This window comes from Gallus gallus, chromosome 3 (assembly GCF_016699485.2).
Source record: "Gallus gallus isolate bGalGal1 chromosome 3, bGalGal1.mat.broiler.GRCg7b, whole genome shotgun sequence".
In the NCBI taxonomy this organism is placed as follows: domain Eukaryota; kingdom Metazoa; phylum Chordata; class Aves; order Galliformes; family Phasianidae; genus Gallus; species Gallus gallus.
Genome location: NC_052534.1, coordinates 15,511,044 through 15,536,404, shown reverse-complemented (window position 1 = coordinate 15,536,404; position 25,361 = coordinate 15,511,044). Strand labels below are relative to the sequence as shown.

The window sequence follows — 25,361 nt, the reverse complement described above, 5'->3', positions numbered from 1 at the left end:
CAGGGGGCGGGCAGAGGCCGGGGCCGGGGGACGGAGCTGCGGAGGATGAATGAGGCCGAGGGGCTGCGGCAGCGCCGGCCGCTCCGCCCGCAGGTCATCACCGAGGACAGCCCGGCGCAGGAGGCCAAGGAGGGCAGGTGGGAGGCCCGTCCGGCGCGGGGCTGCGGGCTGGGTGTCGCTGAGGGAGGCCCGGCCTTGCTGTCCGCCCGGTGTACCGCCGGGCGATCGGTGCTGCTGCTACGGGGCCGGGCAGCGCTCCGGCGGCTTCGTGTGTGCCCGATGGTGGTGTTCGTTCGTCCGTCTGACTATCTATCTATTTATGCACTGGGGCTGTGTAAGCGCAGTCCGCGTGCGGCTCGTGGAGCAGTGCCGCTTATCCCGCTGTGGCTGCACGGATGTGCCGTGGGTGTGAGTGGCTGTTGTGTAATGCCGTTCGTTTGTTTGGAGCTGGCAGCATTTCGGAGAGGTGACCGCACACCGCTGTGTGCCTTAGAAACACTTCATTGGTTTGCGGCTCGGTTAAGGAGGATCCCATTTACGGCTCTGTGTGTACCAATTCCGTGCAAAACTGGCTTCTCTGTAGCCGCAGGCGGTAGCGGCAATAAGGAAGCAGTGTTTGCTTTGCCTCCCACCAAAGCACGATCTTCAAGGTCTTTTCTAACCTAAGCCATCCTTTGCTTTGGTTCACCATCACTGATGTCTTTTCCTATTTGAGTACCCTGCAGGTTTTCCTCTCTGCCCCTCTGCGTCACCAGGGTGCAAGAGGTGCTTCTTACTGTACTCCAGCCCCTGTTATCGAGGGAGGCTGTCAGCACCTTTCAATTGCTCTTTCCAGCATCCTCCTCTCTTGCTAACTTTTCTCACGTCAGTTGTGTTTCTAGGGCTCTGTCATCGATCCAGAGTATCCACAGATCCCACCCTCTCAAGACTGTCCCACATGAAGCAGTGGAAGTACTTCTGAAGGACGCCCGTGTTCCGGATGGGAGCCGTGCAGAAACTCTTGCTGACAGCTGCCCTCCCTGCTGCCCCTCCTGCAGTTCCTCTGCCGAGAGGAGGCAGCTCACACTGCTGGCTGTGCTGACCTCTAGTGTCTTTTTTGCCAGCCTGTCTCCAAGAGCTGTGTGACAGCATCTCGTTTGAGTTCTCAGTGGCAACTAAATTAGTGCTGTTATAGCTGGAGGACTGGGAATTCATAGAATCATATGTGCATTTGCTTTTATTTAAATCCTGGTTCTTCAGCAGTATCTAAAGTAGGTCTTGCAGTTAGCAGGATTGGAGTGGGGGTTTGCATGTTGCCTCATTCCTCCTGCCTGTTTCCTTTATTGTCAATACATTGCAAGTATGACTGAGGCTCAGAAGCGTGACCTTTACCTAAGTCATGCTTTCAGGAGCTTTAATTAAGTTGGCTTGGCAGATGAGTTCTCATTCATCTTTATCAGCTTCCTTTTGTGTGAGCTGTTCTCAGCTGTCACAAAGGTGCTTCCGTGACTGCTGACAGCACTTTCAATTTTAAACTATTGAGCCATCATCTTCTGAAGGACTGTGAAAGGTTAAGGCTGGCAGCTGAAGTCTTTGTGTAGACTTAGGGACCACCTCATATCTCTGCCCCTCTCTCCATTCCAAGGGCAAAGGGAAAAAGACTGGGATGCTGCTTTCTCGAGACATCTGCTGTTCCAGCAGACAGTGCTGAGGTCTGGTGGTTCATCACAAGGGCAGTCTGGCCTCTGGGAATTGCAAAGAGGTCGCTCAGTGCAGATGAGAAAGCTTATTTGAAGCAGCTTCATGATTTGATTACGTCATCTTGGAGATAGGCTTCTTGCTGAAACATTGCTGATGTGCCCAGAGGGGACTGCTGTCTGGAAGGAGCTGTGATGGGCAACAAATATTCCAGCATCAGTTTGTTGTTGGTGCAGGCAGTGACCAGATCCAGGCCTGGCTGTGACCTTCTTTTCCCACCAGATAATCCCAAAGGTTACCTCGAGGCTGATACCAGCACTGCATGTACATGCTGTTAGCTCCTCAGTTGTGCTCTTTGTGCTCTGGGCAGCAGTTCTCTGTCCTACTGTTTGGATGACAGGCTGGTGAAGGACAGCATATTAGAAATGGTCCAGGATTGATGCAGGGTAACCAGGTACTGTTTGCCTCTGTGTAACTGGTACTGAGTGCAGTCTGGCTGGCTGTGTCAGTGAACGTTTGGGAGTAGCTAAGGTTTGGGAGCTGCTTTTCTAGTTCAGGTCTGGGATTTGTTGGGCATGGCTCTGTACTTTCCTCTGTTAGCACCTGATTGAGGTTTATCAGCTTGTTGAGAAGAAAGTATGGTTTTTTTTCCTGTGGAAAAAAACAAGTTTTGCAGTTCGTTGTGTGTTTTGCTGGATAAGTAGGAGGTGCTTAATTGTGTCTGCATGCTGGGGCTTGAGTTTCAACCCAGTCTTCACTATGTTAAGAAAGTCTCCTCTAATCTTGTATTTGTTGTATTAGTTGCTGGGACTCTTTCATCTACCATTAGTACCTACTTGATTTCTGCCTCTTGAAAAATGCTACAAGGTGGAGGTTTAACTTAAAGCTGGGAAGGAAACTGCTGCCAAAGCATTAATTCAATTTAAAAGAACAAAGCATTGGGTTTTGGTCAATTGTAACTTGCCTGAAACCTGTATGTGATGCTACTCTCATAGCCTCACTTGGTGTCATTGTGCAGACTGCATACATACCCCTTTCTTTTATAATAACCGGGTCAAAATGGGACCTCAAAAGTATTTGTGAAGGTGGTTGAGAAAAAGTATTTCTGCCTCCTTTGGTATAGGAAACGGGCTGTTAAAGTTTGTGGATTTCTTTAATTATTACATCCTAAAGCAGCATCGCACGTTAATCCTATTTCTTGTGTGTTTCTGACAGTGCTTACAGCAGCAAGGTGTTCCGTGTCACCTTCTTGACTTTGGCTGCATCTCTTGCTGTGCCCCTGCTCGGAGCAACTGTTCTGCTGGATTGTCCCATAGACCCCCAGCCTATAAGGTATGTTGTTGCTTGTTTTAAAGTAGATATATGAAACGATGACTTTCGGAATGTGTTGTACTATTTTTTTTGATGAATGAGGCAACTGTGTGAAGTGATTCCAACTGGATTAGGAAAATGGGGAGTGATTGCATTGTTACCCATTGCCAGGGCTTGCTTTGCATACCCAGTCTGTTTCTGAGTCACCTTTTCAGTTGTGTGTCAGCACTGATCAGTGAAGGAGCTGAATTACTTCCTTTGGTCATTAATCTCAAAAATGCTTTTTTTTCTGCTGTCCAAGCTATCAGTAGGGCTTGTGCTTACTTACATGCGCTCTTGCCTTCAGGGAGACAGGAGCTACATTTTCACTAGAAGCCAAGCAGTACAGTTGAACCCAAGCTGTGCCCATTTCTGACAAGAGACACTATTCATATGAAGATGTAAACTGAATGGATAACCTGGCTGGGTTGATTCGGTGCTTGGTACCAGCTGAACCATATGGCGATGTTATATCTAAATGCACATCTTGTAAAGCAAATGCATTTAGGTGATTTGTGTCTTGAAGTGTCTGAATTAATATCAAATATGGGATATAACAGCCAGCTGCATGAGAGGATATGACCTGCACTGTGTGTGAAACAGTCTGCTAGTGTAGTCTGGCGATTTGGTGCTTCTGACATTTTGAAGCAAGTGAAAATGCTAACTTTGCTGAAGATTTAGGATCAACTTGATAATTCCGTAATGAAAAGGAAGAACAGCATTGTGATCATCTCTAGGGTTTAGGGAAACTGTTAATGTGGTCGGGTAGTACTTACAAGTCTTGCCAAAAAGGTATTAGACCTAAGCCGTTTGCTTGCAAATCTTAATAAAATGCTTTCTGCTGTGTTCAGTTTAACAAAGTATTCCCTGAAATACATTGCAACTTAATTCTGGAGCCCATTAGGATTTGTCTACAGAGCTTTTCCTATTATATTGTTCTGGTCTATTTCTCATCCAGGGCGTAACAGTATTCTGCGTGCTTACATCTCTTACTTAAAGTCCCTTTTGCCAGACCAGGACAAGCATTCTTGCCCAAATCACTGACTTGTACTGCTTTACATTCTTGAAGTGAAGCTAAAAAGCTAATTAAGGAGTGGTTTAGGTCTATACAATACGAAGGATAATTCTGCGTGGTGTTTCTGACATGTTCTGAAACAGCTGAAGTAGATGGATGCTGTTTGAAACAATGACTTCAGTGGAAGAATGTGTAGAATTTGCATTCACTGATAGCGATATTACTCTGGTAAGCCACTGGAAATAAGGAAAGTTAAGAGGATAGGGGGAAGGCAGGTGACATCTGAAATTCCATGTGAAACATCTGCAACTGATTTATTCCAAGCTCTTTCTCTATGAGTCTGTATTGCATGATATTTTCTACTTGAAAACATAACTGTCCAAAGTTCTTGGCGAATGAGTGAGTTCCTTATCTGAGTCTGCTGTTATCTTAATCTGAAACTCTCTAACACTTGGAAAAAGGGATGGAAAACTATCTTGTCTTTGCACTGTGAAAGCAACTCTGCTGTAAATCTTGTGTGGACAGGGCCTAGTACTTAAATTGGAAAATTTGCTGTCTGTGACCAAACAGATAAAGTGTGTATCTCTCTCTCTTACATTATTTGTATGGCGTGCCTGCTCCCTTCAATTCTCATAGCTTTTACAGTTTGCCCCTAATTGCTTAATACATAGAAATTTCCATGACTTTCACTGTAGGAACAGTGTGGTTGCAATATTGCTGGTCCTGGGGAGGTCCTGGATCCTGTGAACCTGGGCACATTTTGGAGTCAAACCACGTCTTTAGAGATTCTGCAGGTGGAAGGCATTTGCTTGTGGTCATATAAAGAGTTCTTTAAACTTAAAAATTCTTCCAGAGCTTTGCCCTGGGAGCTTTAGTATGCTCCTGTGACTGAGGAACTAATGAGCTTACCATCTTGAGCAAGAATGCAGCTTCATTAATGACTTGAAATCCCTAACTCCTGGAAACCGTAGTGGTTTATGTGTGTGTTTTTAAGAACCTAAGAGTGTGGCTGGGACATATTTGCGTTTATTAGCACAGTTGGGACTGAATTTGGAGCACAGTGCTCTTGAGGGGTGGTATTTGAGTTGAAGCTGTGTAGACTTCTTACTAGTACCTTTCTCCATATTTCTGTACTTCACTAGCACTCCAGTTGACTTGAATAAGGCTATTTATGTGAATAAAGGCTCGCAGGATTGGACCCTATTTTATAGTTTTTAGATTTGAGTGCAATTTCCTTTGTGTGCAACTTAGTCCTTCGAGTTGGCCTTTCTCTATGGAGACGCATTAAAGTTATGAACAAGAATATATCTTTCAGTATGGTATGAAGATATGCATGCTGAACGCTGGAATGCTTTCTGTCACTAGTAGTATGTTAGTTAATAGTAAAAATTATTTGTTTCCCTTATTGAAGATGTTATATGGAGTCAGATCTTACAGTTTTGTAAAATTATAGACTTATAAGTTTTTTTGTTTAGTAATATGCATCTGTCTTTCCAGGAAAAGTGGTTTAGTAAAAACAGCTACTTCAGCTGAGTAAGAAAAGAATAATTCTCTTATGCACTGAAACAGGTTGCCCAAGGAGGTTGTGGATGCCCCATCTCTGGATGCATTAAAGGCCAGGCTGGATGTGGCTCTGGGCAGCCTGATCTGGTGGTTGGCAACCCGGCACATAGCAGGGGGGTTGAAACTCAATGATCATTGTGGTCCTTTTCAACCCAGGCCATTCTCTGATTCTGTTGTCTTGTGGTGCTGGATCCTTTGCCTTTCTGTGAGGAAGATGGGCATGGAATGTGTTGCTGGGCTTAAAGCTGACTTACAGATACAATTTAAGAATACACAATCAGTCTCTTTTCAGATCAGCAAAACAAGAAAATTTTGATCTATTATGAACAAGAGTCATTTTTTCAGCTTGCCAGTTGTACTCTCTCTTTAGAAATACATTATATGTGAAGCGTAGGTCAGCTTTCAGGAGTTGGCAAACTAGGAAGAAATAGATCCAACTCGTTGCTCAAGAGTGCATATTTGTGCAAAGGGTCATGAGATCTGTGTTCTGTTTTTGCAGTCTGAAGGAGCCGCCCCTCCTGACGGGTGTGCTGGAGCCCAATAACAAGTTACAGAAAGCTGAGCGATTATGGGAGAATCAACTGGTCGGGCCGGAATCCATCGTCAATATTGGCGGTAAGCACTGACGAAAGGTGCTTAGCAGTTGTACCCTTTATTTTCCTCCTGCTAAATCTTCTCATGAATTAGTAGAGTATTAAAAAAATATATATAAATCCACAGCAACAAAGCACTCTGAATTCCTTCTTCAGGTTACAGATTTGTTGCCCGTCTCTGTTAATGTTGTGCTGAAGTGATTTCTTGAAGCCACTGCTGCTTTTCTGTTACCTAATTTGGTCAGAATCAACAGAAATTCTTTAGGAAACCTTCCCGTTTGTGACAGCTGAGCTATGGGTGAAATGAATGATGTGACCAGGAGGAAGTTTTGTTATTCCCTTTGAGAAGTGTAACTAGCAAACTTAAGACTTCAGATAAATTGAAGATAGAAAAGTCGTACCAATGGGCTCTACTAGTCCAATCATCTTTCATTTGCTACTTAATCTGGATGTATGGTGAAGTTTACGTGTTGTTTATATTCAGTTTTGTGATCAAGTTAATCACACCAGTTATTTTTGCAGATGTGCTATTTACTGGGACAGCTGATGGGAAGATTCTCAAAATTGAAGATGGGGAAGTACAGACAGTAGCCAGAATTGGCCATGGTCCTTGTGGTAAGTGACAGCTTCTGAGCATAGTGTACCCAAAAACAGGTACTTGTGTTGATGAGCTTAGTGTTCTGTCTCGATTTCTCATGCAAGTACATATCTTCCCCTACAGACATCTGTAACAGAAATTTTAGTACATGTATGAATAAAATATGAATGGAACAGTAGAGCAAAGACCTAAAAGAATGGGAATGGGTGCTACTGATAACAAAGGACACTGCTCCTAGCAGTAAAATGTAGGAATTCAGGTTTTTTTATGCCACAGCTATAAGGCCTGCTCTCTGATAAGGCTTGCAACATGGATGACCTGTCAGTAGAAGATCCTGCATCTTAACCCCAGGAAGATGAGGTTGCATGTATCACAAATAACATTCCTTTTCCTGTTGGCCCAACCCAGAAACAGCATATACCCAAAAAAAGAAGGAAAAAAATGGGCAGCAACCTGGCCTAATGTTTATGGAAGGTGAAGTCAGCAAGATTGTGAGGTGAAGGGCCACCCTGTAAAAACTGGAGTCCTCTGAGCAAGTGGGAGTGAATGAATTCTGAGACAATGTGTGAATAGGTAAAATCAACTTCTTTGGAGATTCTGTAAAGAAATAAAATGTCTGCTCTAGAATTTTACCTTGTGTTTTGTTGTACCAATTTCCCTTCCTCGGTAAGTGCAGTGGAGGACTGTGGTAGCAGTTATTTCTTGTTGAATTCCACACATCTTTTCTAGCCACTCATTTGCTTCACTTAATGAGTTTTCTGGAAGTGAGTGAGAGCAACTGGTAGTGGATTGTTTATTAGTGTTTATCAATTATTGAGTGTCTGCAGCCCTATTTTGGTCACTGGTTAAGCAGAGATTGTAGGCTGGCATTATGTAGCTCTCACTAACACGCTCAGCATTTAGGCATTTTAAATGGCTGTTCACAAGACCAGACTCTGATCTGTTTTGGCTGCCTAACAAATAGGGAAGCCTTGGCACTGACAGCAAACAGTCTACTGCCAGCTGATACAAAGCTGGACTTTCAGCTTCTGTTCAGGCATGAATGTGGGGGAGGATGGATACAGCAAATCACCTTTTCCATTGGACTTGCACAGCATGCAATGTGTTCTTGGAAAAGGTGGCAAAATTATGCTGCCCTGTTTCTTAACAGGGGCCAAAGAGGTAGTGGGGACCCTAGACTCCTGCCCTTCTCAGGCTGTGGAGGGAAGTGGTGATACAAGGGCTGACTGCTTTCCCCAGCAGACTGTCTTGATAATGTCTCAAATTAGAGATGTTCTAAACGTCACAGTTCATTAGGATTCAAGTGGACACAAATGTTTCATGTTTATGGTGTTCTTATTCCTAATATACAAGCCTGTAGTCATAAGAAAACTATTCTTTCATCAGAATGTTAGCTCTTTCTAGTTAGAGATGCTTCCAAGGAGTGTGTGCACTTTATTATGAAAATAAGCCCACAGTAAAACTAATGCTTCATAGGAAAAAAGCGTTCATTTAAATCCAATTTTCTGACATTCAGCCCTAGTTGGGGCAGCTGCTATCATCAGGCTATTAACTAGCTAAGTTTATCTCTAGCCTGGTCGAAACACAGAGCTATCTGTATCACTCCCACCCAGGCAAGTAAAAACTGTTTCTTTAATGAATGTGTGTATGGCACTGGCACTAATGTCTTGTTAAGTTGTAGTTCAATCTAATGCGGCTAGCATGAATGCCTTGTGTTTATTTGTATCTGGAAAACCATTTAAAGCATTTTTTCCTAAGGAACTCCTGAAGATGAGCCAACTTGCGGACGACCACTTGGTATCAGAGTGGGACCAAATAACACCCTTTTTGTGGCAGATGCTTATTATGGACTCTATGAAGTTAATCCAGGCACAGGTATGACTTCTTTCCTCAGCTGTTCTCTTCCACTGATAAATCTGCTCTTCGTTTGGAGTTTTGCCAGACACTGTAGGCAATGCCTGTCTTTTCTTTAAAGCAGTTTGGAGCTGTCTGAATGAAACATGCCATGCAAGAACTTTATTTATTTTCTTGTAGCAATCATTTCCTCTCTGTGTCTGTCTAGATCAGTGTTAACAGTCGCTTATCTTCTGGTAAGCTGTGCTGTTGACTGTCTAAATAGATGCCTCGGGACTTGTGAGCTCTGTGCAGCTATTAATTTTCATAAAGGTAGAAAAATAATCTTGCAGTTATATACGCTTTTTGCTGTTTAGTATCCCTTTGTTTCTGCCTTAATCTCGCAATGTGGTAGTGAAGACCTCTTCTCTGTAACCTCAATCTGTAGAAGGTGAAGAAAGGCGTAGCTGAAGATCAAATGGCTTGTTCCTGCTGAGAAAAGCACTGCTGCTTTGTGTCCTTCATTGTATGTCTCTGAGCCAGATCTCAGTTTCAGGAGCTGTGTCGTCAGAAATCTATGGTTTGCTTTCTTGAAGGGTTCACTTTCTTTACAGTTCATGTTTCCAAATTAGCTCTGGGTGGGGGCAAGGAGACTTGGCCAAATGCCGCATCGGATCAATTGGAAGGGTTTAGACTGTGTGGCTTTGGGAGGGTGCAATCAAGGTCTCCCTTGCTGATGGTAGACAGCTGCCATATTAGTTCAGTCATGTCAAAAAAACAAAGAAGAAGAACAAACCCCATGCCCAAATATGACTACAGCAGATTTTCATCAGTTGTGTTAGGGGCTTGGCCATAATAATTTATGTGGTGATGTGTCAACTGTGCCAGAGCAGTTCAGTGAACCAGCCAGTGCTTTAATGTTTATAACTCTTCTTCAGTCCTACAGATTGATGGGGAAAGAGAGAATGGTAATTGGTTTGCTTGAATTCTACAACGCTGGGACCTGCATTTATGCTTGGTTTAATATGAGCTTCAGAAATGTGGCAAGTCTGGTGCCTATCAGAAGGAAGCATCAACTGTTTCGGCTTTTCTGAAGAGTGTTTTCTCCTTCTCATTTACATTGTGTTGAGTTATTCCATTGCAATCCAAAACCTTCTCACTTAACAGAGGCAAGAATGGAGAAAGTGTGAAGTGCTTGCTAATTTCCTGTTAGTATTTAACTTGCTGCCCAAGCAGGACGTACAAAAGCTGGCCTTATATGTCTGTCTTTTTTCTAACCAGGTGAAACGAAAATGCTTGTGTCAACCAAAACATTAATTGAAGGTCAGAAGTTGTCATTTCTGAATGACCTTACGGTGACCCAGGATGGCAGGAAAATCTACTTCACAGACTCCAGTAGCAAATGGCAAAGACGAGACTTCTTATTCCTGGTTATGGAAGGCACAGATGATGGGCGGCAAGTATCCCTTCCCCATGGCATTTAATTTACTTTAAGCTCACCAGTAAGGATGGACTTGGACACTTTCTTGGTCTCCAAGTTTTTTTCTTGTTATAAGCCACCTGTCCAAACACTGCATTGCTCGGGAGAGGGTGGAAGAAGGTGTGGATGATGCCGATGAGACCTGCAGCAGAGTAAATGATATTGCTTTTTTTTTTTCTCCTTTTAGAAGACTCGAATGGAATGTGCTTTTTAAAAGGGAGGGTGTTAGCATTATGTTCTATCTAAATCTTTCATGGATGGACCTCTTGAGATTGGCAGTAGTATTTCTCCTGTCTTCATAAGCAAGTGCTTCCTTGCTATTCATCCTCTAACTTAAGTGAAATGCACGTGAAACCTGAAAAATGAAACCACGATGGGTAAATATGTCTTTACAAGCATGTATAATACTCTCTTTTTAGCCTGCTTGAATATGACACAGTAACAAAAGAAGTGAAAGTCTTAATGGTGGGACTGAGGTTTCCCAACGGTGTCCAGCTCTCTCCTGCAGAAGACTTTGTCCTGGTGCTGGAAACAGCTATGGCTAGAATCAGGAGGTGAGTGTGACTTTCACTGAAACTATTGATTCCATCTGCTTAAAAATTAACTGATTGAACTGAATCATGACCGAAGAAATCCTAGACTCTGTGTGTAGTTACCAACATCAAAGACTTTCCACTGGAGGTATCTGCACTGTATAATCTTTCCATCATGGACTCCTTGAGCACAGTAGAGTACGCTGACATTTTTCTGACAGAGAAGAATGTCTGTGTGTTATTTCCCTATGCCAAGCTAAGGAAACATTAACGTTATTTTAAAGTAAATTCCTGTTTATACTTTATTAATTAGTCTGCTTGATTTAAGATATTATAATCCTATTATTTATAACTTTCAGGTATTATGTGTCTGGGCTGATGAAAGGTGGAGCAGATATGTTTGTTGAGAATATGCCTGGTCTTCCAGATAATATCAGATTAAGCAGCTCTGGTGGATATTGGGTAGCTATGCCAGTTGTCCGTCCCAATCCTGGATTTTCTATGTTAGATTTTTTGTCTGAAAAACCGTGGATTAAAAGGATGATATTTAAGGTAAGGAAAAAAAAGAATGACCTTTAGTATAGGAATGGAGGTGACTAAAGAAAGTTGGTTTGTTCTGTTTCTTCCTATTCGCAGGAAGATTAAAATAAAAAATGATGCTGTATTTAAAACTGTTGTGGTTGTCTCCATGTGGAGCAGTTTGTGTGCATTCATGGACAGAGAAGCAAATGTTAGTTTTAATGAGTAGCAGACAGATATCTCTTTTAATTGCCTTCCGTGTTGATCTCAGAAGAAAGAAAGAGGAGTTATCTCTGCCCTAGCCATGCAGCAAAACAGGATCTGTATTTGGATGTATGAAGGAAGATTCCACCTCCATACCTGAAGTGCCTGAGGTACTTATTGCCAAGTGTTTGGAGAGGTTTTAGGAAACTTCCTCTATTCTAGTGGCTTCCCTAGGCATCCTAGGAGACAATGTGTATGCTATATATACTGCTATGTAGCACTTTGTTCTAACTCAATACACACTCCCTTTTGATATAAGGAGTAGCAATAATAATGTATTTTGTGAAGGACATTCGATACTGAATAAATGGAATAGTTCTCTTTACACATTTTCTGACTTGAAAATGCTTCCCTAAAAAAACCTAATTAAAATCAACTGGCAGCATTTAGGATAGAAGCAGCAGTTCAGCTAATTGAACTCTCATCTGTGCTATGCTGTCTTTGCTGGTGCAGTGCAGGTGCCTTAACAGGGTGGTGCTATGGGTAGCAGAGCGTGTCTGCAGCTTAGCATCAGCTGTACCAGAAGAAGCTCCTGCCTCCTGTGAGGGCATTTGATCAGCCCAATGTCAAGAGTACATTTCTGATGGTTGATCTTTAAAAGTATTTTTTGAGCTGTCACGTTTTAAGCCTGTGTGATGCTGTTTACTCAAAATGTGTGCTTTTGTTCTTAGCTGCTTCAGCGGAGGGGTGTGGAATGGTTTTTGGCTGCATATCTGACTTCCAATTGTGTACAACAGAGTCTTTTGTTAATTTTCTATTTTTTTGTCTTCTAGTTACTGAGCCAGGAAACAGTGACAAAGCTTCTACCCAAGCGTAGCCTTGTTGTTGAACTTAGTGAGACAGGATCCTATAGAAGAAGCTTTCATGATCCCACTGGACTGACAGTACCTTATGTTAGCGAGGCACATGAGCACAATGGATATCTTTACCTGGGCTCCTTCCGGTCTCCGTTTATTTGCAGACTTAATCTTCAGCACGTTTAACCATCCATCTATGATAAAGTGTCACAGTCCTGAAATACTCTAAAGGTATGAAGGAAGCATGTGATTGAAGCAGTGTGTGACTGAGGAGGAAAAGTGAAGACAGCCTGTTAACGTGCACTTAGCACTGTTCTGTTGCCACGGGAAAATGTACAGCTTGCTGTATCTGTCCTTGGTTTGACTGCTCTTGCTTTGGAGTTGGCATGCATAATATTAATGGCTGGCGAATACGGTGGGGCATCTTTGTACGGTTATTTGCTCAAACAAAATCCACTGCATTTCCAAACCCAACACTGGAGTTTTCTTAAACAGACAACATCTGTCACCCGTAATGCAACTGTACGTTTGTCTTACCATCGAAAGGTTCACAATGTATGGAATTGAAACATGTATGATTTGGACTGAAGAGGATATCTTGCATGTGTTTATACTTCAAAGCCAACTGTTTAGGATTGATTACAGTGCATGTTCTCATTGCATACCGTGGTACTGTGGTAGAGGCAGCAACATCTGGAACATGCCTAGAAATCTAATTATTCCACTTGGGTTTTTTCAATTCCAGCCTATGTAATCAACAATGGAAACTATGGTTAACAGCTAATCAACATGCAGAATCTGATTTGATCATTATCTGTGGATTCTTGTGTGGTTTTTTGTTTGTTTTTTAATAACATTGTAGTTGGATGAAAGTTGTATTTTCTATATTACCAAAGACTGGTTCCAGGGCGTTTAAGATGGATCACTTGGAATGTTACCTCCATGTTTATCAGGTCCTGTAAGTTTCCACCACTGCATAGGTGGCCATTCTTGAGGGCGTGGGAGGGAAGAAGGCCAGCTGGAGGAATCCTCTTCAGCATGTGTATTATGGAGAACAGGTGAAGGCTTTGGGAAGGGTCTGAGGGTGGATGTGGATTGAAAGAGCCCCTTCCGCACCTAGTAATAGTGGATGAGGAAGGCTTTGGTGGAAAATATTGGAATATGGTAGTTGCTCATGGATGCTTCCTGGTATTTCTGGGTGATAAAGTGTTCTTCCTGCATCGACAGATACTCTGGTGAATCCACAAAACGCTTTTCTGTAAACTACTGCAGAGGAAAGGCTGTTCTGTTTACAGTTTCAGTAAGAATTTTTTCCACCTTGGATAGGAGCTTAGGGGAGTTATTTCAGCAGCTGTGTGATTTAGTGAGATTTAGTAGGGATTCCTGCTCTGGGACTGAAGGTTGCTGCTTGCTCTCTACTACCTGTTTTTACCACTGGGTGATAGTCAAACATTGACTTACTCTGTTGCTCAATTTTCTCACCTTTGAAAAGGAAATAACCATGATTTGCTTGATGATATAATGAAAAACACTGGAGAAAGGGAAGATGATGTTGAAAATGCCATCTGCTTTCACTGGCTATCATTTGCATTTCCCTCTAGTAATAAAGACAAGCACAGAAAGTGGTTCTTTACTGTCAGTGCTCTGTCACTGTACGCTGCACTACTACCAGGCTGCAGCAGCCCTGTGGAAGTAGCTGATGGTTGCTGGATCAGGCTGACTTGCATCTGCTGTGCCTGTGCTCACAAGCTTTTTTACTTGTTTCAGTGGCTACTGGATTTGGAAGGAAGATCAGTGAGAGAAGAAAGAAGCCTGGTTAGATAACTTGCTGCAGGTTCTGACCTGTGGTCCAACTGAGCCCTATCTTAATTATTTGTGGGCAGAGACTGAGTGATTCTGTGATAAGTTTCAAAGGCTGAGAAGCTTGACCTGCCTGCCAGACTTGCACTACAGGAACTCTGGAGAAAGGTTGAGAATGAGATGCTCTTGCAACACGTTTTCCTGGCAAAAGGGCTGGCTGGACAAGCAGCATCTGGCTGGTATTGCTCTGCCAGCCCTTGTAGCTATTTCTCATGGGATTTGAAAACGGAACTTGATGTGATCCTAAAACGGGTGCAAAAGCAAATTCTCTGTGGATCTTGCTTCATTAGTGCTTCAGTAGCCTTGAAGCAAGCACAGCTTTGCCTGTAGTTGCACAGCTACCTCTAGTGTTTCATTTTCGAAAGTATCTTACTGAATAATTTAATGCTGTCTTTCATAGGGAAGTAGACCTCAGATGTTTAGGTATGCCAAATGTAATAGCTTCTGTGTGATTAGTTCTCTTCTAAGACTGTATTCCTGAAGCTGTTAAGTGGGAAAGAAAACAGGCTGTGCTGCTAATTCTCAAGAGGATTAAGACACAGAAGGCCTCTCAAGACACTCTTCTTGTGTTTATCCTTTCTCTTCTTTTACCTCCGCTGTTAGAGACTCAGTACTGTGGTCTCACTAGAAGGTTCTTCAGTCTTTTTAGTTCTCTCTGAACTCTGCAGCAAGTTCGGCAGACTCACATGAGCAGTACATATTTCTTGAACATCCTGAACGCAGGACTTGCATAGCTGCATTCCTCCAAAGAAACCCAAAGTCTTCAGAAACCCAAAGGAATGCCTTTCCCGAGCACAAGTAGTACCGGGTCCCATTCCTGGTGCAGAGCAGTATCTTGGTAGTCCATCCCTGATGGGCAGAAGTAGAGTGATATGTAGCTGCAGAGCTCAGGTGAAACAGGCTGACTGACATACAGCTTTTTTCCTCACTTCAGCACGAGCGGTGCTTAAAAACAGCATTTTCATGGAAGCTCAGGTGCTTTTAATTGCTGGTAGTTCCTCAAATGCGACAGTCTCAGCGTGATGCAGTAGCAATAAAACACTTGTGTAACAACAGGCATAAACTCCTTTTGGTGTTAATAAGAAGACTGCTTTTACAAGCTCATTTTGCTTTCACACACGTGTGAATTGATGGTGTGCTTGATGGTATCAGTGCAGAAATGTGACACCTTTGCAATGCCGAGGCTTACACTTCTCTAGAAGCAAGAGCACTTTAAAGCAGTGTCCAAAGATCTTGTTAGGACAAGATTTTGGGTGTCAGGAGAAAGGATCCGTGGCTTTCTAAGAAGTGCAGAACTATCTAACCCAGGCTGGATGTGGCTCTGGGCAGCCTGGTCTAGTGGTTGACAACCATGGCATGGGGGGTTGAAACGAGATGGTTTTTGAGGACCTTTTCAACCAAGGCCATTCTATGATTCTATCTCTGCACAACTCCTGGAGGATCCTGAAGTTGCTTCCTGTATTTCACCCAAGTGTCTTCAAACTGATGGGATGTGGAATGGGAAAATGGTGCCCAGTCTCCTGAAGGGCTTTAGCATAAAGCCCTGCAGTAGAACTGCCTAAAGGAAAAAGTATGGAGTATGCCACAGTTGTGCATTTTAAAGGTATGTTTTATATTGCTTTGTCTTGCATTGCTGATGGAACATCTTTATCTGCATGGTGAGAATGTCAAGAAGATTTTGTTGAAACTATTTAAGATTCTGTTCCCTAGATAATTGCCATGCCCCTATTCTGGAGCAAACATCTCCTACAGCAGAACTGCTGGAAGGTAGCATGTGTGCATGTACCCCTGACACTTACACATCTCAGTGCAAACAGTTGATAAAATTAATTGCAAAGCCTTGGCCCTCCTTTAATTCTGAGTCTGCTTTGTGGCAGTGACCTTCACATATGGTGTGGTGATCTCCTGAACTTCTGGGACTGTCTGCTCAGTGATCACAGCAGAGATCTTGTGATGCTGACATGTGGACTTCCTCGTCTACCTTGCTTAGAAAAGCTAGTGCAGTAACAGAATAGCCACGTGGGACTGCAGCTCATTTTGCTGCTTCGTTTGAGGTAGGGACTGAAAAATTTAGCAGTAAGTGAACAAGTGACGTAAATGCAAGCAGCTTCCTCCCAGCCAGCAAAAAAACATCTCTGCTTATAGAGCTGCTGCCAGCTGAACCTCGTCTTAGTTCTGTGCAGCTGCATGCGTGACACCCCAGCCACCAACAGGCAGGAACAGATCCCTCTGAACTACTAGCTTTGGCTGTCCTTGGAGCTCTTAATGCCACTGCTGGGGTTGTTCCTTTTTCTCCAGGGGGTGGATTGACAGGAACAACCTTCCCATCTCTCCTTAGGGCCTAAGTTTTACTGGATACATGTATTTTTAAATAGCCTTTTGTGACCTGGAATAGGTCGGAGTCTCAGCAAGTTCTGCAAAGGTGTGAACTCCTTGGAGTGAACTGATGAACAAGTTACCCTTGGTGTGAATTCTAGCAATGATATGTGTTGGGCAGAGACATCAGCTTGACTGCTGTGTGTTATTGCAATTCGGTGGTACTTAGCTGCAGTTCTTTAGGTCAGTGCTAGTAGTGTCCTCTTGACTCAAGGCTGCTTAATTGCTGAAATCTTTCTCTAGCAAAGTGCTCAAGAGCATACTAAGAGCTCATCTGACTTCTGTTGTGCTCCTTTCACTGGTGCTTGTGGTAACTGTTATCTGTCTGGAGGTGATGGATGATCCTACTCCAGCATACCTTGCTTATTGTAATGATACAATTGATACTTTGCTGCAGCTGTAAATTATAAGGCTGATTTGTCTTTCCCAGCAGCTTTTGGTCTGAGTTGGTTGCAATGAGCTCAGCTTTGTTGCAGGAAATGCTGCCTATGGTTTTATGTAAAATGTGTGGCTGTACTTTGCTTCCAGATAAGCCTATTTGGGCAGAAATGTCTGAAAATCTTGCTGCGTTTTCCTTAAGATAGCAGCATGAGCATGCTGGGTTTGTTGACCTGTGCGATGCCAGATGTCTGGCTTAACTCTTGTTTTTTAACACACAGGCAATTAATTCAGTGGTAATACTAACACATGACCTGTTTGCCAGGGGCTTGCAAGATCATCCAAGGGGGACCATTCTGTTTTGTGCTTACTGTTTTTTGGCAGGCTGGAATATTTACACAGACCCGTGCTGATTGTGTGCCGCCTTCTTGCTCTTGCTGTGGCATGTGGAAAGACTGATGTTTCTTAGCATCAGGCTGTCCTGTTGGCTGGAGGAAGAAATGTCTGTCTTGCCTGTTTTCTAGATTGGTTGGAGCTACAGCTTGGCTGGGAACCCTGAGCATTGCTGCTATGTGGTGCAGCCAGCTGAAATGGAAGAACAACTGAAACCATTGTGAGCCCTTTGGGTTTCAGATAGCAACTTCTCTTGGCTCTTCTTTCCTCTAAAAACTTTGATTTGGCTTGTTTTTTTCTGCTTTGTGGACCTGTAAGACAACTGTGGTTAGGTCTTTGTTTGTAAGTGTATTAATGAATGTGGGCTCAGGCTTTATCACCGTTCTAAGTTAACATTTGCCCAAATCTTTCCAAATGAGAGCCTTAGTACAGCGTAAGTGATAATTTGAATGAAGAGAGAAGGCTTAAAGAGAGGTAGGCACACATGTAGACAGGACCATCATTCTGCTAAACTTGAATGTACGTAGTCAACCAGAAACTGAATATTGAATGTTAACCTGAATGAAACAACACTGTTTAACCTCTGCAAAAAATACGCTTTGGGAAATGATTGTTTATTTTTCTTAGCATTTGCAATGATGCCCTCCTGGAGTAGAGCTTTTGATGAAAATAGAAACTCTATTCAGACTGTGCCATTTCTGAGTTGTGGTTGTGTCTTAAGACAGGTTTATCCATACTCATGTCTTGAGGAAAGAAAACTTCTACCTTGTGCATTCCTGGCAAAAGTATCTAAGCTTCTATCTGGTACTGCAGACCCTCAAGACTTTGTGTGTATGTATGTGTGTGTATCCCCATGCATACTGTCTCACTGTAAAGCTTTCCACAGTGTTGAAGTTGTGTGTGCTGTGGTTTAGGCTTTTTATATCATGGTTGTATGAAGATTCATCATAGAACAAAGCAGTCCAACAGACCTTCCTGGGCCTGTTTGCACTCCTTGGAAATCTCAGCCAAAAAGAGTGAATCGCTCTCTGGTGAACAAATGACAACATGTTCTCATCTGCTGTTTAGTTTTAGAAAAAGAGATACACAGCTGGATAGCAATAAATGCAGTCAGTGCAAGTCTTTGTCACTCAGATCTTGAGCATCTTCCTTAGAGGTGCGGGGGAAACCAACAACCTTGGAGGGAGGTTTTATGGTCATTCTATGCAGCTGCTCCCCACCGCAGTTTTGGCCTCGAAGTCCAGACAAGGAAAAACTCATGGGTGGTAGATCCTCTGAAAATCATGACGAAATGATGACAGAAGTTGGGTCAGTGACAGAGAGCAACAGGGACATCTGCTTTATGCAACCAAGGTGTCATCCAGACCTCAAAATAGCATTTCAGTATCTGCAGATAGAAAGAGAATGGATGACAAACTTCAGCTGCCTGCTTGGTGTTCCCAGGATTGTGGGCCATGGTGTGGGAGGAGAAAATAGCATCCTTCTGTGCTCTGCCCCAGCCTAGGGAAAACACTGTTTGTCAAGTGCCCATATATTAGTGAGAGAGGCCCTGAAAGGATTTTCCCCTCCCAGGAAACATCTGTATGTAGCACCTACTCTATACGTAGCATCTACTCTATATGTAGCATCTGGTTTAGCTCCTTTTAGTCAGGAGCTGACCCTGTATTCAGCAGGTAGAAACCTGCCTCATCATAGCTGGCTCTGCACAGAGGAGGCTTGTACGTCTGTGGGAACACAACAGAGCTAGTTTGAAGGTGCCAACACAGCTAGAGACAGCCAAGGATCACCTGTGATTCCTGGGTACCCCCCAGAGGAAGCAGTACATACCTGTTGCAGATTTTTCTTCCTCTGGAAGTGACAGTCGTCCAGGTTGGAGTACCCCCTCTTCTCACACACTGTGCGGCCAATTTCCACGTGGAGCATGTATTTCAGACCTCTGACAATCTAGAGAAAGTGGTTTCCTCCTTTAAAGTAGGTTCAGGGAAAGGGATGCTGAAACGAAATGTTGGCTAGGGATCAAGTGCTACATCTGTCAGTTGTGCGTGGTGTTGTAGATGTGTTTTATGGGGATGGGTGGAGTGCCTCATGTGGAGCAGTTAAGTGGGACAGAGGGACGTGTGCTGCTTATCTTAGGGCATGGTAGAGCAGTCCTGAGGAGGATCAAAGGTCCTGTGTCTCAGGTGCTTTATAGCAAGGGTCAACAGATGAATGGTTGGAGGACCACCAGGAACGTGTTCTCTTCTTACCTGCACCATAGCTTTGTTTATTTGCCATTCTTTAAACAGAAATAGGTCGTTGGAACTGTTGTTGAATTGGTAAACCCCAAAGCGAGCTGCCTTGCGAACGCCAGGATTGTTGGTATTCACTGGGACCGGGAAGCCAGGATTCATGGTTGAATGAGGTGGTGGTGTGTACGTAGCTGGAAAAACACAAAATGCAATCATGGAACACATGCGCTGGATGAAATAGAAGGTGGCTATTCAGGCTCCTGAACCAATCCTAAGCCTTCTACTTGTCCTATGCACTTCATAGCATGATCACAGAGTGGCTTGGGTCAGAAAGGACCTCAAAGATCATCTAGTTCCAACCTCTGTGCTGCAGGCAAGGTTGCCAACCACTAGATGTACTTTAGGAAGACTGCTCATCTCCATTAAAAAGTAATTTTTCCTTTGGTGTTCGAAACAGCAAAGCAACCCATGAAATGGTTGCAGAGCTCAGACTGCCTGAGGGAAGCCTGGATATTGTAAGCACTTAGGAAGTTTCTGGCTCAACACCTACCTCAAAGCAGGGCCGGCTTTGAATCTAGCTATAAATCTAGACCATGTTGCTCAGAGTATAGTGTAATTTTGATAAAATATCAAACACTGACTGGGAGAACCCTACTGCTCTTTGTTGGCATGCCAAGACATAAGCATACTTCCCCTTCACCTCCCAATAGTTTCAGTGTTCTGGTTTTTGTTTTAGGGAAATACAGACGATGATATCTTTCAGTTCCTGAAATACAAGAGGAAGAGATCCTCAGCCTGGACAAGTCGTTGCGCTGCTGCTGATGGGAAGGCCTGCCACTCCAGGAGGTGGCCCTTGGAGTTGCCTGTGTGTGTCGGCAGCAAGCATGTGCACACAAACCTGCACTCAAAGCTTGTACTAATTTTCTGCAAAGCTCAAGCTTTTTGTCACCTCCAGCTTTTTTTCACAGCTAGATGTCAACAACAGCTGGGCCACAGAGCATAACCTGTGCCTGTAAGCCAGTTTCTACTGAGAAACATAATTTATCTTTCTCCACAGTAGAACGGAGCCAATCCAGTGACCCAGTCTGCTTGAAAATAAATAAAGCAAAAAAGCCCTCCACGAACAAAACACAGCATTACATGCCACCAGCAGCACAGGAGTCATAGAGACTCATGACCTTGCAGCCTAGTTCTGGAGGTATTTCTCAGGCAGGGCATCTTATCCTCTGCTCAGCTTGTGGGTAAGATTTTTTCAAAGCATCTGTTTGTCCTTTTGTCCCACATGGAGCTTGCTGTAGGGCTAAGATGGTGGAACCAACAGGCAGTTCCAGGGTGAGCGGCTGTACAGACCTCCCCAAAGACTAAAAGGAGGCTTGGAGCAGAGCAGGACCTTGATCTGGGCTTTGTCCACATGGCTCTCCTCTTTCTCAGAGATGCAGTGCTCTTTCTTGCACCAGCAATACATATTAAATAGCTTACGGGATCCTCATGTTTTTTGAGCCTTCTGAGCTAGCAACTGAGACAAGCTGTCCACGTGAGAGGAGCTCTCTAGCTTGGGCTCTTCTGGCTACCATCCAGGACCTTGTTTGAATTTATGCCCTTATGTCTGTTGGAAAAGCAGATGTGGCAGTGGTGGGGTTGTTGACAGCACATGCTATCCCTTGTAGATGGAGGAGATAGTATCATTTCTTTCAGTCTTAGCACAAGGTCTCTGTGGCTTAATAGCTCTCAGCACCTTTTGAGTCATGGTGACGTCCCTGTTAGGTGTGGGATGGCAGGGTGGGTGCAGCTGAAGTCACGCTGCACGTATGGGAAGAAAACAATGAAACGTGTTACTGAAACCAGTGTCCAGAGCGCCCTTGTTCCTATGACTGCGGTGCCCCATAGATACAGCGGTCTCACCTGTGGCAAGTACTCTCAAATGCAACATCTGGAGAGGTGAGTTTAGTCTATCAAACTGCACCTGGTGTGGTCTAGGCATGTAGCAGGCTGGTAGGACTTGCACTGTGTGTCACAGGCAGATGACAGGCTGCTGTATTTTTGCTCTGGCTTTTACTAAGGGGCACTGGGCATCTTACCCCCTTCCCCCAAGGCAGTTTTCTATTGAGTATGATTCATGCTGGGGCAAAGCGAGTATAAAACTGTGCACACAGTGGTCTGAAATAACTTTTGCTGTTTGGAATAATTTGCACCTCTTTATTTACTTATTTTTGTACAAAATGCTGAAACTCTCTGGTATGAGGCACCCGTAGTTCTCCTTACTGCAAACTTTCCTGCCAGGAGTCCCAGCCTGGGTTGGAGGAGAAGCACTGTGTGACTCGGCTGGGCGCTTTCAGCTCTCTGAGGATGTGGTCTCACGAGGTGGGAAACAACTACTACTGCCCTGTGGGGAGAAGCTTAGGGTCAGAGCACTTGTTTTACAGACCTCATCGTACTTCTGGGTTTTGATGTGGGGAAATCTAGCTTCCCTCCTCCTACTTCTGTAGGAGAGTAGTAGGGTAGACTTTTCTTGCTCTGAGTTAGCATGCAACTGCCTGTTATTAAACAAGAGAGGGCTGTTCTTGAAGAGGTGAGCCAAGTGTTTTATCAAAGGATCTCTCCTGTGCTTTCCTCATTGAGAAATAACTTGGAGGTCCTGTTCATGCAGTATGAGAACAATCCTACGGGTGTTCCCTCCCAGTCTGCAGGGTAGCAAACAGGGACATTCTTGCAACAGATACTCTTTTCTTTCCCCTCCATGAGGTACTCAGAACCTCTTCCCCCATTACTAGGAGCAAGGCTGGGTTTTATCTTTGTATGTAAGACGCAGTAGAGTTCCTGCAAGCCTCTGCAACCCCCAAAGGAAACCACAGCCGAAACAAAAAGCTGCTGGCTAACCGAAGGCCTGAGTACATTCATACCTTCTGCATGTAGGAGCCGAAGTAACGCTGTAGTAGAGCTAAAACCTTCAGAGAGAAAAAGTTCCTGTCTGCCGCTTCCATTCCAAAGATTTAAGGCTAGCTGCCATCAAGAGCATTTCCTTGCTCAGCAAAGAAAGAAGTGATAGGGCATAATGTGACACTAAAGTCATCTCATCGGTACCGACTCAAGTGCCCATCTGTACTTATCACACAAATTGTTTCCCACAGTCTTTAGATTTAGTAATTAAGGTCATGCAGAGTTTAAACAGCGACAAATACGTTAAAACCATAAGTTGACTCTGAAGTTGCTAGATGGCGTTCCTGGATAACATGGCTTGCTACAGGGAGAGAAGGTCTTTTAAGCGGGTAGAGTTTCAGCTGCAGTTGAAGGGCAGCAGTTAGAGAAAAAGCCACGCTCACAGGACCTGAAGCACAAGCAAAACAAATGATGTCCCACTCTTACCATCACAAGTGCAGGTGGAGCCCCAGAGCGCTAAACAGCAAAGCATGGCGAAGCTGCGGGTGAAGTCTGCTGCCATCTCCACTGCTTCAGAAGAGGAGCCTGCTAACGTGAGCAGTGACCGCCCTGCTTCCTGCAGGGGAAGATGTGTCTCTGTGAGAGCTTTTTATTGGCTGGGAGGGAAGAAAAAAAATCATCCTAAACCCTAAAGAAAAAAAATCACCCTGAATAATCGTGGCTCTGAGACTGACTTTGTCTCCTGCTGATGACTGCACGTCTCACAGCCCTGCCAAAGGCTCTGCCTTGGTGACTGCAAGTCTCACCTCGGATGGGGACTTTTTGCTTTGTGATCCTCAAAGGGCTGTGCAGAAGCGTGGGCAGATGCGTGTGATGTAACACCATCCTGTGCTCTGGGACGTGTTGTGGGGTAATAAGTGTAACGGTCATACGCTTTATGTTTCACGGGGAAATGTAACCCCTATGAAATGGGCAGTGAGCCCTTGGGGTGGGGTTCTGGGCTTGTATATGGGTGGCTGTGCGTGGGGAAGAGTGACAGAAGATGGGTCTTGCTTCCCGTCATGTGGATACAACTAAAATCACCAGCTGCCAGATTCAGGAGAGCAGAAAATGAACTATCACCACAAAGGTCAGGGCCTGGTGGACCTCAGTTTGCATGTGCATGCTTGTTCCAGGTGAGCTGGAAGGTGCTTGTTGCCTTTCACTTGCCCCAGCAATGAACTGTACTCCCTTGAGCAAAGCCACCTTATTGCCTGGAGGAGAGTCCTAAAGCAAGCCAGCGTGGGCAGCATGTAAGAAGACAAAGGAGACTCATTTTAGTATATCTCAGTAGGAAGAGATTAGGTCAAGTCCAGGCTGAAATGTCCCACTGAAGAGGACTGGGGCAAATGTAGTGAGTCACACTTACCATCAGTCCTTCTTGCACAGAGCTTCTGAATCAGACCCCCAAGTCCATGGGAAACGTTGAGAGAATGAGAGGTGTTGTACTGGTTGTGGTTTTTGTTGTTTCTTTTAGTTTTGACCTCACATGGCGGCCTGATCGTGGATGCAAGATGTCAACACGTCTCTGGTGTGTAGCTATAACCCCTTTGCCACCCTTCTGCATGATGCACCAGGAAGGAGATTGAGATTTCCCCATGACTTTTGTCCCTTTCTTTCCTTCTCTTTTTGCCTTCTGGTGAGCTCACGGCCTTCTAATTTGAGGGGGGCAGGAATGGGCCTGCTCGGGGATTTGGGGGGAATCTTTTAAAGCGCAGATTCTTCTTTGCTTAAAACACGTGCACTGGGACACCACTAGCAGAGCAGGATTGGTGTGAGCGGAGATGGTGCCTAACAAAGGCAGAGAGGGTGGTGAGAAGCTCGCAGCCTGGTGGGATGGCGGTGGGCGCCAGAGCTGCCAGGCCAGCTCAGCTGGTGGCACTAGAGGGCACCAGAAGGTAAGCCACCGTGCCAGCAGAGATCTTCCACAGTAACCAGAGCCTTAAGCAAATAGCAAGCCCTGACCCAGGCCAAACGGAGCCTGTGGTCTTTCTGCTTTAAGCTGGGTTAAATGGATCTAAAAGACTTGTACGGCTAAAGAGCTCTCTTCTCTGCGAGGAATTTTGCAGAGTGTATTCATTCTCTCTATTGAGCTTGATTGTTAGAAACGGTGTGCAACTGCAGGGACTATTTTGATAAAAATAAAAGCCCACTAATTTTATTATCCATAAGCAGAGATGCAGTTGCCTCCCCCTTTTCCGTTAAAGAAGCAAAAATGCTTCTTTAAAGTATCTGAAGTTTAATTTTCATGACACTTGGTGCACAGTTTGGACTTCCTCAGCCCTGCTTCTTGCTTCCCTCGTTCAAGGCAGACCCCTGGCTGCACAGCACAGCCATGGTTCTCTGCATTAATGCTGTGTGAGGGTCATGCTGGAATCAGGCTCTCGTAAATGCAGTCAGCACCAAGCCCTGCAACCCTCAATTTTCCTCTGCAGTCCTGATTCCTTCTTTGCACCTCACGGATCAGTGGGGGGGCTGTGACAAAAATTTGTCTCATTAACTTCGGCAGGGGCTTGGAGGATGACTGGAGTGTGTTTGAGTTGTGCTCTCAAAACTTTTAATTAAGACACGTTTACCACTGCCAATAGGCCTTCTCTTCTCTCTCTCTCTTTTTTTTTTTTTTCCTTCTTTTAATCTTTATTACATCTTCCAGGCCTTCATCTGGTCCCCAGGGCAGCTAATTTAGCTGGGTTTGCTTTAATGAAGGATCTGAACAAGAGGATGCTTTTTTTGGCTCTCAGCTGGAATAGAGAAATCACCACATTTCAGCTTTTGGGAGGGTAGTACATGGGGAAAAATGCCTGTCACTTTGGCAGAGTGGTCATAACTGACTTCAAACCATAAAGGAAAAAGGTGGACATGACCTTATATTCCACACTGGCGACCTGCACTTTGCAGGTGTTGAAATAGGTTGAGGTGCAGAGAAAGGATCTAGTCCTAGACCTGACAGTCCTAGGAGGAAGGAGCAGGATAATGAACCTCACCAGC

General features: G+C 44.3%; 2 protein-coding genes across 3 annotated transcripts; one reads left to right on the top strand and one right to left on the bottom strand.

The window, feature by feature from the left end:
- The first annotated feature begins 19 nt into the window (after window positions 1-19).
- APMAP (adipocyte plasma membrane associated protein) lies at window positions 20-13,035 on the top strand. Of its 2 annotated transcripts, none has more exons than NM_001006177.2 (9): window positions 20-137; window positions 2,893-3,009; window positions 6,105-6,220; window positions 6,721-6,813; window positions 8,555-8,671; window positions 9,911-10,085; window positions 10,529-10,663; window positions 11,002-11,194; window positions 12,199-13,035. In NM_001006177.2, exons 1-9 carry the CDS (start codon window positions 46-48, stop codon window positions 12,406-12,408), a joined length of 1,248 nt encoding a protein of 415 aa, NP_001006177.1. In that variant the 5' UTR covers window positions 20-45; the 3' UTR covers window positions 12,409-13,035. The 2 variants fall into 2 exon arrangements, with proteins under 2 accessions (NP_001006177.1, XP_025004361.2); XM_025148593.3 differs by lacking the exon at window positions 12,199-13,035 and adding an exon at window positions 11,433-12,130.
- Window positions 13,036-17,830: 4,795 nt separating this feature from the next.
- CST7 (cystatin F) lies at window positions 17,831-23,112 on the bottom strand. Its single transcript, NM_001199394.2, has 4 exons — window positions 22,821-23,112; window positions 19,476-19,648; window positions 19,057-19,173; window positions 17,831-18,616 (listed from the first exon to the last, which is right to left on the bottom strand). Exons 1-4 carry the CDS (start codon window positions 22,894-22,896, stop codon window positions 18,539-18,541), a joined length of 444 nt encoding a protein of 147 aa, NP_001186323.2. The 5' UTR covers window positions 22,897-23,112; the 3' UTR covers window positions 17,831-18,538.
- Window positions 23,113-25,361: the final 2,249 nt, after the last annotated feature.